General features: G+C 37.5%; 1 protein-coding gene across 20 annotated transcripts in view; it reads left to right on the forward strand.

Annotated features, from left to right (window-relative positions):
- The window catches only part of PDE4D (phosphodiesterase 4D), a 1,115,543-nt gene that overhangs the window by 901,722 nt on the left and 196,014 nt on the right, over positions 1-17,807 (forward strand). For all 20 annotated transcript variants that reach the window (XM_082457172.1, XM_082457178.1, XM_082457175.1 and 17 more), the window contains one exon: positions 14,408-14,444. In XM_082457172.1, coding sequence (XP_082313298.1) covers positions 14,408-14,444 — 37 coding nt within the window. The remainder of the gene's footprint in view (positions 1-14,407; positions 14,445-17,807) is intronic.

The raw sequence follows: 17,807 nt of genomic DNA on the forward strand, positions 1-17,807 counted from the left end.
TACAAGGGTTCTAGTCCTCACTGGATCTACATGAAAAGTCTGTAACCCCACCTAACTATATTTTTACATCTTATTAGCACTGATGAGCATCTGTCTCTTTTCTAACCTTGATTTGCCATTTGAAAGTCCTCTACCATCATGGAAACACAGAAAGGTGCTGTGGTCAAATAATTCCTTCCTCAATTCCTGAGTTTTCCCAGCTGAGGGAGTGTCCTCACCCCTCATTCAGTGGTTTAAGAGTAATGAAACTAGGGCCAGGGCGTGTGTTGAGGTACCCTGGACCACCACAGGGAACTCACACGGGTGCCAGAGGTATTTTAAATTTTCAAGGGAAACGCAGAAACATCTGTCAGTCACCTGGAGAACTAACAGCTTAAAATAGTTCCCAGTTTCAACTTTAGATCATTCCTTTTCTTTCCATGACATCATATCTTTGCAAAACTGGGTTATTGACAATTGCTGTGATAAGAAGCAAGCACTGCACAAAAATCAGCGTGAACCAGGAAGTGAGGGAGGCAGAACATCCAAGCTCATTCCGGAGTGAGAAGTCGTGCAGGATTCAACGAGCGCTCAATTGTGGAGGCAAAACCTTATTAAATCGTTTGAACTAAATTCTTAAGAATTGCCACTGGTAGTTATTTCTTTTGGCCAGTGGGGTGCTGTAAAAAAACTACTGAGGTGCTAAGAGTATCATGAATTGAAAAAGTTTGAGAACCTCTGGATTAGGGTGTTTGTGTCCTTAGGATTGGAGCTAAATCAAATCTTTGTGTGAAGAGAAATTTTGTTAAGAGAAAGAAAAAATTCAGCAGATTTTTAAAGCCATGAACTTCCGGATGAGCTCTAGAATTGAGAATTTATCCTATCCTTAATTCTGTTAGGACCCCAGGTAGACAAATAATTCATTATTATCAAGAGCGATATCATTTTGGTAGTGAGCCAGATAAACTAGGATTTTTCTTCCACTCCTTGAGGGTTGGCAAGTTACTACTACTATTACTATTAAGTATTGATACAGACACTAAACTTACACTAGCCATTAAATCCCAAGAAGTCTATTGACAGAATATTCTAAGGTCATTGGCTACTAGGGTACTACTACTAGTTGTGCTATCTTTTTTCATCTTTCTGTTGTTTTAAAAATTCCACTTCTCTGTTCAGTCCCTGGGGTCGTTTTATTTCTAGCTCAAAAAACAGGAGGTCCATAAATGGTAAAATAATACTTATAAATTAGGTAAACATGCTTATTCAATTTTTGAAATAAGGATTAAAAATAGCAGCTGAATACACATTTTATATTTCTAATCTCATACTTAAAAAATCATAAAAAGGAAGCTCTAATATTCTGACATTTTGAATGACCATGTTTGTTAATGACACAAGGTAAAAATAGTCCATTTTAATGCATTACCACAGCATTTGTTTAGTATCATTGCGCTATGCTCCAGTCTTTTAAAACAGCAAATCATGTGTTCTAATATCCCTTGCTTATCACTGCCAAAGTGATATATCCTGAGGTCTTAGGGGACATGAAGAGATAAATATTAGTTATGAAAAGTTCTTAAGGCAGAGGGAAAAAGAAATTGAGATTGACAAAACTTACCAGTAATTCATTATTTTCATGCTAAGGTTACTAAAATGCTATTATGTCTTTGGGAGAGTTTGCCCTAATATTTCGTATCCAATTTTCTTTTCTGAATTTCCTTCATACCCAGTATGCTCCTCAGTGTTTGGACTCTAGTTTTAATTGTGAAAAAAGAAAAAAAACAGAAAAATAGTCACCTGAGTGTTCCTCAACTCCTGTAACTTTAGGAAAAAAGGCACCGTGAAGATAAACTATTTAAACTTGTAAATGATTCACTATGCAGTTATGCTTTTACCTCAGACTTAATACTTTACACAGGGTAACATCTACTTTTTTAAAAACTGTGGGAGAATGGTAGCTTAATAATAAAAGTGATTACTCCATAATTTTATGAGATCAAATCCCTGCTAGAGAGCAAACTCATATCAACCTTGGTCAAGGAAGAGCTGGCTTATTATGCAGTGTATACAAAGAACATAATCTCTAAGAGCAAAGTATGAATAAAATTAACTACGCAACTAAAATTAGGAACATTTGAAAACCATCTTCAATGAAAAAAGCACAGTAACCTGCATAGTGCTCTCAGTGCAGTGTGACCCTAGATGAATGAACCAAGTCGAAAATTATGAGCTCTTCCTGCTTCTTGTAATGGACAAATGGCCATTACACAAGAGGATCTATTTCTGTCAGTTATAGATACTGTGCCTGGGACTCTCACTTGCTTTTTTATCCCAACGCTCTTTCCTCCATGTACTAAAGAAGACTAAAGTCAAAACCATGTTCTAGTGTTATAAAATGAAAATTTTCTGAACTTTAAATCTTGATAGTGGGTGGTGGGAATGGAGCGGATGGTGATAGGTCAGGAGAAAGGAGAAAGCTGATTTCCAATGGAGGTAGTCTGTGTCTTCTACCACATTCTAAATAAGTGTATTAATTGGCTGCATTTTTGAATGAGAGTGTCATGCTTTCACTCATTCAGCAAATATTGACAGTACCTACTCCATGTCTGGGTATCATTTGAAGACACCATAGACCCATGACAACAAGACAAAAATTGTGTTTAGATCATGCATTCCTGTCATTAAAAAAAAAAATCTAGATACTTACCCAGATAGAAAAGGACATTTACGCAGTCAATATTGATATTCCTATGTAAATCCCTGTTTCCACTGACACATCAATCACTTTAGCTATTGATTTTGTTTGACAGTCTTAGATCCTTAGTGAATTTTTCTCAGTGTCTCCTGTACAGTTGTATGAGCCATATAAGGAAAAATAATCACACTACTGGAACATTTATGTGATGTGCTTCTTGAGATAAGATATACCAGGGATTGTTAGTAAATCATCCTCACTAAATCCCTGTAAGATGAAAATTTAAAGATATGCTATTACAAATATGAAGAAAGAGAGTCTTCAACCATGCCTGTGGTTTTTCTTCAGAAAAAGACAAGTCAAGAATATCAAACACTGGGCTTTGCTATCAGATTCTTGGCACTTTGTGGCATGGTTGAGGTGAGATTCACTGAAGAAATATCCCCAATTATTCCATCTGCCTATTGTGGTTTCTCTCAAGCTTTGTGTCAGCTTCCCATTCATTGTCTTGAGACTTCAGGGTTTTCTTAATCTCGGATGAAGAAAAATTTGTTGTCATTGACTACTGGATAGTTATGTCTATACATATGTAAGACCTTAACTCCTACAACCTGTCAATGGAAGTAGAGGAGTTAAAAGCAGAAAAAGAGCTGCATGAGCTGTTTGTATATTTTGGAGATTAATCCCTTGTCAGCAGCTTCGTTTGCAAACACTTTCTCCCTTTCTGAGGGTTGTCTTTTTGTTTTGTTTATGGTTTCCTTTGCCGTGCAAAAGCTTTTAAGTTTAATTAGATCCCATTTGTTTATTTTTGTTTTAATTTTCATTACCCTGGGTGGTGGATCATAAAAGATCTTGCTGCGATGTATGTCCAAGAGTGTTCTGCCTCTATTTTCCTCTAAGAGTTTTATAGTGCCCAGCCTTACATTTAGGTCTTTGATCCATTTTGAGTTTATTTTTGTGTATGGTGTTAGGGAGTGTTGTAATTTCATTCTTTTACATGTAGCTGTCCAGTTTTCCCAGCACCACTTGTTGAAGAGGCTGTCTTTTCTCCATTGTATATTCTTGCCTCCTTTGTCATAGATTAGGTGACCATAGGTGCGTGGGTTTATCTCTGGGCTTTCTATCCTGTTCCATTGATCTATATTTCTGTTTTTGTGCCAGTCCCATACTGTCCTGATTACTGTAGCTTTGTAGTATAGTCTGAAGTCAGAGAACGTGATTCCTCCAGCTCTGTTTTTCTTTCTCAAGGCTGCTTTGGCTATTCAGGGTCTTTTGTGTTTCCATACAAATTGTAAAAATTTTTGTTCTAATTCTGTGAAAAATGCCACTGGTAATTTGATAGGGATTGCATTGAATCTGTAGATTGCTTTGGGAATATAGTCATTTTCACAATAGTGATTCTTCCAATCCAAGAACATGGTATATCTCTCCATCTGTGCTGTCTTTGATTTCTTTCATCAGTATCTTATAGTTTTCTGAGTACAGGTTTTTGCCTCCTTAGGTAGGTTTATTCCTAGGTATTTTCAAAAAAAACCAAATAAGCCAATCAAAAAACGGGGGGAACATCTAAATAGACATTTCTCCAAAGAAGACATACAGATGTCCAATAAACACATGAAAAGATGCTCAACATCACTAATTATCGGAGAAATGCAAATCAAAACTACAAAGAGATATCACCTCACACCAGTCAGAATGGCTATCATCAAAAAATCTACAAACAATAAATGCTAGAGAGGGTTTGGAGAAAAGGGAACCCTCCTACTCTGTTTGTGGGAATGTAAATTGGTACAGCCACTATGGAGAACAGTATGGAGGTTCCTCAAAAAACTAAAAATAGAACTACCATATGATCCAGCAATCCCACTCCTAGGCTTATACATGGAGAAAACCATAATTCAAAAAGATACATGCACCCCAATGTTCATTGCAGCAGTATTTACAATAGCCAAGACATGGAAGCAACCTAAATGTCCATCAACAGAGGAATAGATAAAGAAGATGTGGTACATATATGCAATGGAATATTACTCAGCCATAAAAAGGAACAAAATAGTGCCATTTGCAGAGACGTGGATAGACCTAGAGACTGTCATACAGAGTGAAGTAAGTCAGAAAGAGAAAAATAAATATCGTATAATATCGCTTATATGTGGAATCCAGAAAAATGGTACAGATAAACTTATTTGCAAAGCAGAAATAGAGACACAGATGTAGCCAACAAATTTATGGATACCGAGGGGGTGGGATGAATTGGGAGATTGGGATTGACATTTATACACTACTATGTATAAAATAGATAACTAATGAGAACCTACTGTATAGCACAGGGAACTCAACTCAATGCTCTTTGGTGACCTAAATGGGAAGGAAATCTAAAAAAAGAGGGGATATATGTATACGTATAACTGATTCATTTTGCTGTACAGCAGAAACTAACACAACATTGTAAACCAACTATATACTCCAATAAAAATTAATTTTGAAAAAAGCAGAAAAAGAAAGGACATCTGTTTACATCTCGGCAAATGTGGGAGTCTACACTGTGACAGAAAATCATTTAAGCAGTTCAGTGCATGATGTCGCCTGCTAGTAAATGTTATGAATGATCCCAAGACCAAGCCCTTTTAGCTCCTAGTTTTCCTTCCAGGGAGAACAGGGCTGCATGCAGATCTCATGTTTCCATGTCTCAACATCGATTCCTCCTTTGGGACTTAGAGAACTCCAGACTGAATTTGTTCTATCCACCAGGGCCAGTTTTGTTTGTTTGGCTGGTTATTTTTTGTTCCTTTGTTTGATTTTTGGGTTTTTTGCCAGGAAAATCAGAAAACAAGCATTATGATTTATGTGTTATCTAAAGGTTCCTGTGGTGATTTTTTTAAAAGTGCAATAAAGCAGGGCTTCCCTGGTGGCGCAGTGGTTGAGAATCTGCCTGCCAGTGCAGGGGACACGGGTTCGAGCCCTGGTCTGGGAAGATCCCACATGCCACGGAGCAACTAGGCCCGTGAGCCACAATTACTGAGCCTGCGCGTCTGGAGCCTGTGCTCCGCAACAAGAGAGGCCGCGATAGTGAGAGGCCCACGCACCGCGATGAAGAGTGGCCCCCGCTTGCCGCAACTAGAGAAAGCCCTCGCACAGAAACGAAGACCCAACACAGCCAAAAATAAATAAATAAATAAGTAAATAAATAAAAATTAAAAAAAAAAAAAAGTGCAATAAAGCAAAAAAAAAAAAAAAGTGCAATAAAACTTTCATTCAATCACTGTTATTTTCAATTATGAGTACATTTTTACAGAAGCTCAAAAAAGAAGGCAGTTGGTAAAAACAACTCTTTTGCATCAAATCACAGAGTTAATTCCATGTGTTGACAGCACACTTTTGTTTTATGTCTTTTCATGCTCATTATTTATCTTCAATATGTTGTTTCCATTCATTTTTCCCACCTACTATAGAGATTAGGTAAAATTTCCTACGTGTTTCACTATTTCTTGGTGGGTTTTTTTTGTTTGTTTGTTTTACATTTGTTTAAAGGTAGCCCATCTTGTACTATATTTATCCAGGAAAGGAACCTGATATTTCCCAGACAGACAGCTTGTCTATAACCCAGGACTCCAAACACCGAAGCACTTTGAAAGTGGTGAAAGGATGTCTTAAAGGTTCATGAACAAACCTCAAAGACATCAGTTCAAGTTTGGGATATTTACAAGGTCCACCATGTTTTGCCCTTTGTGGCTCTAAGTTTTGGTGCACTCTTTGGCAAGTGATGTATACAGAAAGGAATACATTCTTAAAATTGCCTGACGTCTGTATAATCTTTATAGCTGACGTAGAATTCTCCTCTAAAGTTTAACACTTGATCCTCAAAACAATCATGTAAGGAAACAATGGAAAATATTAACTCAGTTTCAGAAATCACAAAATTCTGCTCAAAAATGTGTCTTGCATGTGCACACACATGCACGCCATGAATTAGAATCCAAGTATCTTGACCCTGAACATAGTGATTTCGATCAGCAACTGCTGCTAGACTACACCTTTTGGCATTTGCTGGCAGGCACAGTAGCCTCTAGGTGAGAATATAATAAGCAAAGCAATTAAACTAAAATCTTTTTTTCCCTTTCATGGGTGGAGAATCTTGATGGCCATTTGGGCAAATTTTTCCACTTAGGGTCTTTGCCAAACAATCAAGTATTTTTGTTATGTTAATATATCAATGCTCTTTTGCCCCCAAGCTTAGAGTAGATTTTTTTTTTCCCTTATATAAAACATTGTCTTCCCTTGGAAAACTTAAAACTGAAGTTTTGTAAAGATTGCTCAAGAGCTGCACTGGTCAAGATGATAGCCACTACCACAGGTGACTTTCTCTTAATTTAAATTAATTAAAATTAAATAAAAGTGGCATTCAGTTCCTCACTTGCACTAGCCACATTTTCAGTGCTAAGTAGTAACGGTGGCTAGTGGATACTGTATTAGACAGCACAGAGAGAGAACATTTCCATCACAGCAAAAACTTTTGTTTGACCGTGATGTTCTAGAGTCTAGAATATGTACTTTTATGGGGCTTCAGAATGGTCTGAATCCATTTGTGCATGCAGAAGGCAGCATGATGCAGTAGAAACGAAACGGTATTTAAAGCCTGGGTTTAAATCCAGCTCCACTGCTCATTTTCATGCCTTGGGATTTCATGACTCACTAAGACTTCAAAAACCATCTGGGGGACTGACCCAGGGTTACTAAATGCTTACTTTGCCAGATAAATGACTTTATTTATTTAACAAGGAAATTCCCCTCGATATACACAATCATTTTATTTTCCAAAGGCATTTCACTAGAATTTTTTACAAAGGGAGTGGCACATATTCTCAGAATAAAGGAGAGTTTTCCAAAGGAATACGGTTAGCTTTTTTTTTTAATATGACTTTTTAAAAAACCTTACTCCATGGTTCATGTTTATTCTCACCTTCACAGGGACCAATGAACATTCTCTTGGGCCAGTACCAGGTCTCAGCCTGGCATTTGGAAACCACTGAAGTCTGCCACTTGCCAAGGGCATGACCACCGATGAGTTACTTAAGTTCTCAGAAACCAGTTCGTTATCTTAGGATGGGAATATGAGCATGCATTTAATGCAGAGGCATCAGAATTAAATACCGTGTGTTAGTAGAGCAGGGTCTGGTAATAGTAGGCATGCAGGACACATACTGCCCTGACTCCTCTGCATTTGATCACACCCTTCCTTTTAATCTCCTGCATCATTTTACCTCATGCAGATCTTAAAAAATTGTTGTTCTAGCTACCCATAAATCTTTTCCCTGGGAACCCATCCTAGAGAACAACCAAGAAGGCAGAGCCGCTGACGTTAAGAACGGGCCTGTCAGATAAGATAAACTAGAAAGGAAGAAACTGTTCCTACAACAGAGTGAGGGCACTTGTGAAAGATTGCTGTGTACTCGGTCCTTTCCCTGTCCTCCTTCCCCCTCCCTCCCCCATGGAGGTCAGTCATCAAAGTTCCGTGACAACAATTTGTGACATCAACACACCTAGAAGGACCGCTTTATTGTATTAGCTTTTATTAAACAAAATAAGTAGGCTTAGCAAGTGTCTCTCCACGTGCAAAACACTTTTAACTTCTTACAACTGGAAAATCTTTTGCTGAATAATTCTTAAAGCAGACGATCTTTCATGCCATCATTTAACTAACAAATTTGAGGCCATTTATTGGCATCGTGTACATTCTCTAACGAAGCCTAAATTTTTGTTTTATGACAAATAAAGACGAGATTACACTTCAGACTAGAGAGTTTTTGCTTATGTTGCATTAGCTCCAAGTTCATTTACTTTCTCATCAGTGCATGTGATATGAGCACACATGGGCCTAAAACTGAGGGTTTTATTTTTAGAATGTTTTTGGTCAAATATCAGGCCAAGGCCTTAATTCTTAAAAATGTGAATAAGAAGTGAGCAAATGATTTAAATTTCAGAAGACTAACTTCCAAGGTCACATCCCTTTCTAAAGTTATATGATATATTTTTGTCTTTTTAATTTTTTAAGACTTCAGACAGCATTTCTAGTTTCACAGCAAAATTAAGAGGAAGGTATAGAGATTTCCCATATACTTTCTGCCCCCATACCAGAATGGTTCATCCGTTATAATTGATGAACTTGCATTGACACATGATTTTTTTTTTAGATTTTTTTTTTTTGATGTGAACCATTTTTAAGATCTTTATTGAATTTGTTACAATATTGCTTCTGTTTTATGTTTTGGTTTTTTGGCTGCGAGGCATGAGGGATCCTAGCTCCCCGACCAGGGATCGAACCTGCACCCCCTGCATTGGAAGGCGAAGTCTTAACCACTGCACCACCAGGGAAGTCCCCACATGATATGTTTTTAATCTTAGGAAGTATACCTTAAAATGTAATATTCGCAGAGCAGGTGGTCTTTGAAGGGTTTTTATATTGAGTAGTACAGGCAAAATAATATAGTAACTTTTCTCTATGCGGATAAGTATGGTGGGGGATACAGTACCTTTATCTCCCCACCGACCCCATTTGAAATACAGAGGCAGAAAATCAAAATGCTTTCCCTAGAGTGACACTCACATGCACACACAATATATACATAAATACATTTATATGTAGATGTTTACATATACATATATATATGCACATAAATGCCATCTCCAGAGGCCTTTGTTACATATGATATGCATGTAATCTTGCTACACTCTGAATATGGACATATGATATTAAACTCTCAGCCAGAATTATCACCTCAGTAGGAAACCAAAAATTATTTTATTTCATTTTATTATTTTAGTTTAGGGTAGAAGGACATGAAAATCAGCAGGTGGGTAGAGATTGTTTTGTTTTGTAAGTCATTTTAGTAATTTTTTTGTTTTGATTTTTTTGCATTTATATGTTAACTCGTCCATTTGTTGTATTTAGGGTACATATCATCTTTATGAAATGGAAAATGCCTAGAGATTAGGCGTTGTTTGGGATGTGCTTTTGGCATTGATAAATGCCATTACTGGTACAGAATTGCAGTGTTTTAGCACAGACCCACCACATTGTAGTCACATTGCCTACCTTTGAATCCTGACCCCATCACGCCATGGGCATGGTGATTTTTTTGTCCTTCTTGGGCCTTCCATTCCTCAGGTACAAAAAAAAATTTAATAGGAGATAATCAGTGAAATGTGCTTTGCACAGTTCCTGGCACAGAGTAACCATTTGATAAATATTGGTTATCATTATTTTATAAAAATTATAACTGTTTGAAAGTAATACCATTATTATTTATCAGTTTGTTGGATATTTGTACTCTGACTTTTTAAAATAATTATATTGAAAGCCCATTTAAGAAATAAAAAATACTGGGAACATATTAAAAGGGCCCCCAGAGCTGAAATCAACAAAACATTGAGTGACTTTCCTGGGCATCAGTGAAAGGGATGCCAGGATAAGTTACCACTCAAGTCTATTAGGAAATTACAATTCAAGGACAAAGAAAGCTGTTTCCTCATAAAGTTAAGAACTTGGATGACCTCAGTCACCTGTTTTTGTAGAATAAGTATTAGTTTATTTGTCTGTTAACACTGGGCAAAGGGCTGTAATTTGGTTTCTTCTTTTGGTGCTGATATGGAATATAAACACAAAGGTGATCTTCAAGTGAGGGTAATCATTTCAACTTGATGACTGATAACTATAGTTAGCATTATCAAAAAACCATCAGAGTTGTGTATACAGACATGCACAAATGGCTTGGAATTTGACACTGAAAAATTTCAAATTGAAAGATACTACTGTACACAATACTGAACTGCTTTAATTTTGATCTTATATTAATTTACATTATTTTTAGTTCTCAGTAAAATGTTGCTGGACATTCTTTCCAAAATGCAAGTTTCTGTAGTAGTGATTTTGACCACAGGACCAAGCTTTAAAGGGATTACTTGAATTCTAAGTGGCGGTAGCCTCAAAGAGGAAGATCACTTTCAGGTATGGCTGAGGTTGGCTTTGTATTATAGGAACTTCAGTCCCTGGGGTTCCATAAGCAGAAGGACTAATTTTTTTTACGTACAGTGGAGCTAGTTCTAAACTAAAAGGCCAAGCAATGCAGAGAAGCCATATCCTCAGGTGAATCTGCTACCAGTGAAGCAGAGTTTTTCATTTGTTTTTTGTCTGTTTTAGTAGTATTTTGTCTACTAGAAGTTTATGGAAATCATAATACCTCCTTCAAAAGTAATTTTAAAAAATTCATTATATTCTTAAATGTGACATTTACATTTTCTCAGAGCCCACTTTATTTTTTTGGAAAAAACAAATCATTACAACAGTTATCTTTGGATGGCTCTTAAAGTTTTTCTGTATTTCCCAAAGTTTCTACAGTTAATATGTGTTTTATATTCAGTATATGTATAAATGTTAGCTTTTACAAGATCAAGTACATTGTATATGTATTTGTTTATTTTCTATGTCTGTACTTCTGTGAACATGGGTGTAAAGAGTGGTGAGTAGGAAAGTTCCTCCTGTGGTTAATTCCTGGGTGTTGTCAAACAGGGCTCCCAGAAGCATTTTTATGCTTCTAAATGCATTTTTTATGTTGGATTCCCAGTAGCATTTTTATGTGCATATTAAAAATAAGAACATACTTGTTCTCTAATGACCCTCTAATTTTAAAAGAGGTGGATCAAAGATGGTGATGAACGGGTGATAGTTTTGAGCCTAAGGGAAGAAAGACACCAGGATTTCAAAATACCACTCTCTGTATGTTTATCATTTCCCTAATCCTACTGACAAACTCCAGAGGAGAATGTCTTTCTGGTTTTATAGCCAGAGAGTGAAGCACAGAAGATCAAAAAGTTTGCACAACATTCAGGAAGTAAGCCTCAGACCATGGCCCCTCTTCAAAGCACTAGTTCATCCAGCCACCTACCATCCTGAAATCTGCAATGCGTGATATTCAGAAGCAGCAGATACTTTGTGGCCTCTAATGCTTTTCACAGCTTCATAGGATTAGAAATCTTCTCTCAATAAAGTATAAACTTTCTTGTAATTAACTGCTGGTTTGGTAATAATAAAGCGTGGAAAGGCCCTTTTCCTTCTGGTTTGGTAATAATAAAGCGTGGAAAGGTCGTTGCCTCGTGTGTTTCAAACACAGTCTTGAAATGAACTAGGTTACAAAACTGTATTTCCAGGTGCTGCTGTTGGTTGAGCTTATTTTGCAAGAGGGCAAGGAGCTTTTCCCCATTTAAGTGCTTAAACAGTTTCTGGATCCCGGTGAGGTGTCTGTGAGGGTTTGCTTTTTGATTTCTCTCTTTCAGTTTTTTGCCAGTGTTTCTGGCTTCTTATTACAGAAAGTATGAGGGTAGAAATGAAAGCACTGTGGTAAATAATACAAAAGTAGCGGAAGGATGGCCAGAGGCATAGGGAGTAGTTCTTGACTCTATTGTCATCCCTCCCAGGAAGAACGGGGAGTTCAATGGTGCGCTGCTGAGACGCCTATCCCCACCTCCAGGGGCCAGCAGTGCAGGCTCAGAACTCAGCAAGCTTCTCTTTCACGGAGGGGAGAGGCTGCCCCCGCCCCAGGGGCCAGAGTGGGTGGCTCCAGTTCAGCCCATGGTCTCGAGGGCAGGCTACCGACAAAGACTTGGACAAAGATTCTGTCATTATACATTCGGTATATATTCAGAGATAATGTATTTTTTTCTGATAAATTTATTTATTTATGTATGTAGTTTGGCTGCGTCGGGTCTTGGTCGCTGCGTGCGGGCTTTCTCTAGTTGGGGCGACTCGTTGCAGTGCGTGGGCTTCTCATGGCACGGGCTCTAGGCGCGTGGGCTTCAGTATTTGTGGCTCGCAGGCTACGTAGTTGTGACGCACGGGCTTAGCTGCTCCATGGCATGTGGGATCTTCCCGGACCAGGGCTCGAACCTGTGTCCCCTGCTTTGGCAGGCGGATTCTTAACCTCTGTGCCACCAGGGAAGTCCCTATTCAGCGATAATTTAAACCTTACATAATTTTGAAAAGGATAGGCTATTTATTGAGGACATTTGCCACTGAATTGCTAGAAATAATCCTACTGTGACTAAAATGAGACGGTCTTGAGATATTTGGCAAAAACAATTTCTGGGCAAGTCAAGAGTGAAATATTTCCATCACTAAAATTATAACTAATTTTCTTTATGCTTTGACACTGAAAGAAAGCAAGACTGATAAATTACCCTAAATATTGTATATTCTAAATAAATATTTTATAGTGCTTGGGAATGAGATACAACCAAAGATAGAATTAAGTGTTTTAATACACATGCACATGCTTTTCAGTTTAGAGTGATTCAAATCCAGTGTAATTCATGTGAAAAATTAAAAGACTTATTTCCAGGGATTGATTTCAGAATGATACTGTGCCTTGGCCAAGATGACTAAGTTCTTAGAAAATAAACTTTGTAGTTGGGAAATTATAAAGAATAAAATGGAAGAAAAGGCTGTACCTTGGGAAAATATCTAGATTTTGTGTTTGTTAAATTTTGGCTCTCTGAATAATCTCTCCAAAGAGCAGTGCCCCTCAAAAGGTGTAATTGCGGAACAAAGAGGGTGCAAAATAACACACGTTTCCTTTAAAGTGTGTTCCACCCCTTTTCTGCTTTATTTTCCCCACACTTTGAATTTCAAGATCTCTGTGTAATTTGATGTTGGCCGTAACAACTGGTCTAATTGTCGGCAGCAATCCATTTACTAACGTCACCCATACGCTGCTTGTGCCGAAGCATATTTCATGAGGGCTGTTTTAGGTCACTCAAGCCCTTTCCAGAATTGTTCATGAGTGAGTGAACCATTTAGTTGCAATGTTCTCAGTTAGGGTCATGTCCGGAAGCTTTCTGTGTAGAATAATTCCATTCCCTTTTGATTAAAGAGTTCCAGCTAGCTAGATCAAGAAGTATCCCGTGGAGATTTTGGAAATCCTTCTCATGAACTATTCATACTAAGAAACACCACGAAAGAAGTCTGGGCCTGGGTTTCTTACTTTCTTCCAAGCAGAATGTTCACAACTTTCCTTGACTCTCCCTGTGCCTCCAAGACACGTCATGCTGACACCTTGCTCCTGCATCCTCCGCACAGTGTCACTGAGGTTGCTGTAGCAACAGCACACACGGGGTAACATTCCCCCGTAACTACGGCGGCTGGGACGTGAGTCAGTTGAAAAGTTGCACTGGTTTTTATTAGAGTATGACGCAGTCTTACGTCATCCACAGTTCCGAGCCCATCCAAGGCTCACACATGGTGATGCAGAGCACCTGATGCTCATCACCTTCCAACGTTAGATGGTCCAGGGACCTCTCACCAGAGCCATTGCCGTTGCTGGCTCCTTCCACAGCGCCCCTCAGTAATACTTACCATAAGCAGCAAAGAGTAAAACTCAGGCCCCGCTGCTGGAACTCCGTTTCTACTGTTACATATCCTGTGCGCTTAATAAGTGCCAGTGACCTTGGTTGATGATCAAGAAACCCCTCTTTTCACCCAGGGAACTGGACAATGGTTAACATCCCAGAAGACACATCTTCACGCCCGTGACTGAGAAGAACATGTGTTGAAGAATAAGGATGGAATTACTGTAATTCTCTGTGGGGATTTATGAATGAGAAACTTACTATTTAATATTGCTCGAAAGTGGTCCTAGAGTGATCAGTGCCATCTAACGTGGGCTTTGGTTTGTTTTTCAGACATGGAGATGACCTGATTGTGACTCCCTTTGCACAGGTAAGCCCAGCTTGCTGAATGGACAGGTTTCTCACTCATCTGAAATTTTAATTGCGGGGGTTAGTTCGGGTTCTTAACTTCATTCTAAATCAAACACAAGTACAAATACAAATTCTGTGGTTCATTCCAGTAATTTAAAAGCCATGCTAGAGAATGTGACCTTGGCCATATTGGTCTGTTTCCTATAAACCCATAGACCCAATGAGTATCTTTGCTTCAAATTACAAATTACCCAAGTGACATACTTAAATGGGACCACATTTCCTTAACTGACATAAGCACTAAAAGAGGAAAGCTATATCATGGATTAAGTTACATTTAGTATAATTAGGTGCATGATCAGTGCTTGAAATTCCGTATTCCACTTCAACTTGATGCTTTATTTACTCTTTTTTTAAACACTTTATTTGTCCAAAGATTTAACTGAGTGGCATATTTATGTTTATTTGTTCCTTTTAGGTATACAAATCATGAAAATACTTTAACCACATGACAGAAATGCTAGAAGGTGAAAAAACCATCTAAAGAATTTTGGAATATATATAAAGTGGTTGATAACCCGATATTCTTTGTATAGACCAGTGCCTCTCAACTCTAGCTACGCATTAGAATCAGCTAGAAAGATTTTATCACATGCTGCACCTCTGATCAATTGAATCCAAAAATCTGGGGGTTGGACCCAAACACCTGCAATTTTTAAAGGCCCCGGTATTTTCTCAGGAAGAGTTGAGAGCCACTGGTATGGACAGACTACGGATAGAATGGGATAAAACTGATTCAACCTGGGACACGAAGCATGTTTAAAGCCAACACTGACTGTTAATAGGAAATGTTAAATATTGGAATACAAGTGAATCAGAGGGTTATAAAAATCATAATCAAGGCTACATCAAAACTAGCTCTACTGCCTTGGGCAACTCATTTAACTTGCCTAAGACTTCTTTTTTCCAGTTGGTGAAACTGGGGACTCAGCTGGATTAAGATAGTCAGGGCCCAGTCAAAGCCCATCATCTACTCTTGCTAAATGAATGAACTTGGGCAACTGACTGAACTTGGGCAAGCCTGGTGTCCTCCTCTGTGAAATGACACTTACAAGACTACTCACCTCATAACGTTGTCAAGAGATTGAAATAGTACCCCAAGCTTGTAAGACGCTCAGCACAATTTCTAGAAAATAAAATACTTAATGAATTTTGTGTTGTTATCAGTAAGGGTTCTTTCATCTCCAAAACGTCATAATACGCATTGTTTTTAAAAAATGCATAATGACAGTGTTTGGATAGCAGTATTATGTATGATTCTTCCACTTTTTCAAATTTCCTGAAATTTTTTAATTGCTGTAATTTAGACCAAAAATTTAATGAGTCAGTAAATAGCAAAGTATATAGTGATCTTTTTCATTGATGCAGACAATTAAAGATAGAATGCAACCACCATCCTTTTAGAAGGTTAATGTCTCATTTGCTTCAAGTTTTGCTGGATATCATTAGTTCTTTCTAATATCTATATTCCTATGTTCAAAACATTTACAATCATATGTTTTCATAATATTTTGTGATAGCAAATCTTACAAAGCTAAGGACTTTTAATTGGTTGCTATTGAGAACCCATAACTTTATATCTAAGAGCTCAGAGCTCTTAGATATAGAGCTCTCAGTAGACAGAATAAATCAGGCAAAATAATATATAAATAATCATCACCAAATGTAGAAACAATCATTCCAACTTGAGTTTATTTAGGTTATTATTCTTGCTTCTAACTAAAATCTCTAGGTATTGTAAGAAAAACATACATGAATATATAGTAAAATATGGAAAAAAATAATCTGTATATGATACCTTATCATCTTACTTCAGGTAGTATGTATGAATCTCCAGCTAACTGGTCAATAAATTTGACTTGAACCTTGCTATTAGCACTCTTAAATTCTAAGGAAACCTAGTCTTTTACATAATTAGACATTTTTTTTAGTGTACTTACAATCTCCAAAAAACTAATAGAATTTCAGTATACTGAGAAATATATATATATGTAAAATATCATTTAGTCTGTGTTAGTGAACTGTTTAAATAAATAAGATATATACTTAATGCCCTTGAAATTGGAACTTTGAATAAAACACGTTCTGTGTAATTTTTAAGCATATATGATGCCTGAAAATAATCCTGGAATCTATTTAGGAAAGTTTGCTTATGATTAGCTTAATGACTCATGACACCTTATAGAAGGTGATTATTGCCCCAGAGGCTGCAGATTCATTTTCAGTGACTTCATCACAGTTTTCACAAATGGCCTTTTACTAGGGTGTATGATCTGGAAAGCTCTACTAGAATTTTTTTCAAAAGCCTGTTTAACCCTGTTCAATTTTGAAAGAGCATCTTTGGGGAAGCAGGTAAGAAAGAAGGCCCAGTTAGTGGCAGTTGTCTATGGCCTTCTCTTCAGCCCGATTGGGCACCACTAACTTATTTCGTTGACCTAACCAATAAATAACTCCTCAAATTTTTAATACAGGCTGGAGTATTCACCACTTAATGCTAAATATTATAATGCTTAAGCTGTAAGATGTTTATGTCACTTGAATTGATACCAACATTATTTGGTCAAATATACCAATGGACAGAAGACAGTGGACATTAGACACATTAGTCACTCAGGGAAGTGTTCAAATAGGCCATAGAATTCCCCCCTTTCCCCAGCATGCTTTGAGGTTTGGAACTTCACACTAGATTATTCTGGTGAAAAAAGCCATACTGCTTTCAAAATAAAATCTTTTACATAGAAAAGAAATATAAGCAAAAGGAAGAAAAAGAAAATTTCCTATAATTCCAAACCCCAAAATAACTACTATTGACATTTTACTTTCTATCCCTTTCGGTTTATTTTTCTGTGCCTACTTTCCTTCCCATAATTCTTGAAAATGGGCCTCCCACTCTAAACTGGTCAAAGTCTGTTCCCAAGCCCATCTTATCTTCTGCCTCCTCTTGACAACTCATTTCTTTATGCTTGCCTTCATCTCCAAAACACGAAAAGATCCCTCCCTGTTGTTTCCCAGTCACAGTTTACTGTGAAGCTAAGAGAATAAAATCTTAAGTTACGAGAGAATTTAGGAAGACGTGTAAGGTCATATTCCACTTGGAATGGATAGGGCTGAAGCATCGTGCACAGACGTAATCTTCAGCAAAGATCCTACAATACCCCTCCATATTCTATTCCCAAGTCTAAGACACTGTCAGGGTTAGAAATTCTTGCTGGTGTTCAACCTAAACACTTTTCCACTTCCAATTTCTTATGTTTTCCCCTCTAAGCTCAGAATCCTTTTGATCCCCAGGAAAATAAATATTTTATTGGTTTCCATTTTGAAA

The sequence above is a fragment of the Balaenoptera physalus genome (assembly GCF_965194825.1).
Source record: "Balaenoptera physalus genome assembly, chromosome: 3".
Classification (NCBI taxonomy): domain Eukaryota; kingdom Metazoa; phylum Chordata; class Mammalia; order Artiodactyla; family Balaenopteridae; genus Balaenoptera; species Balaenoptera physalus.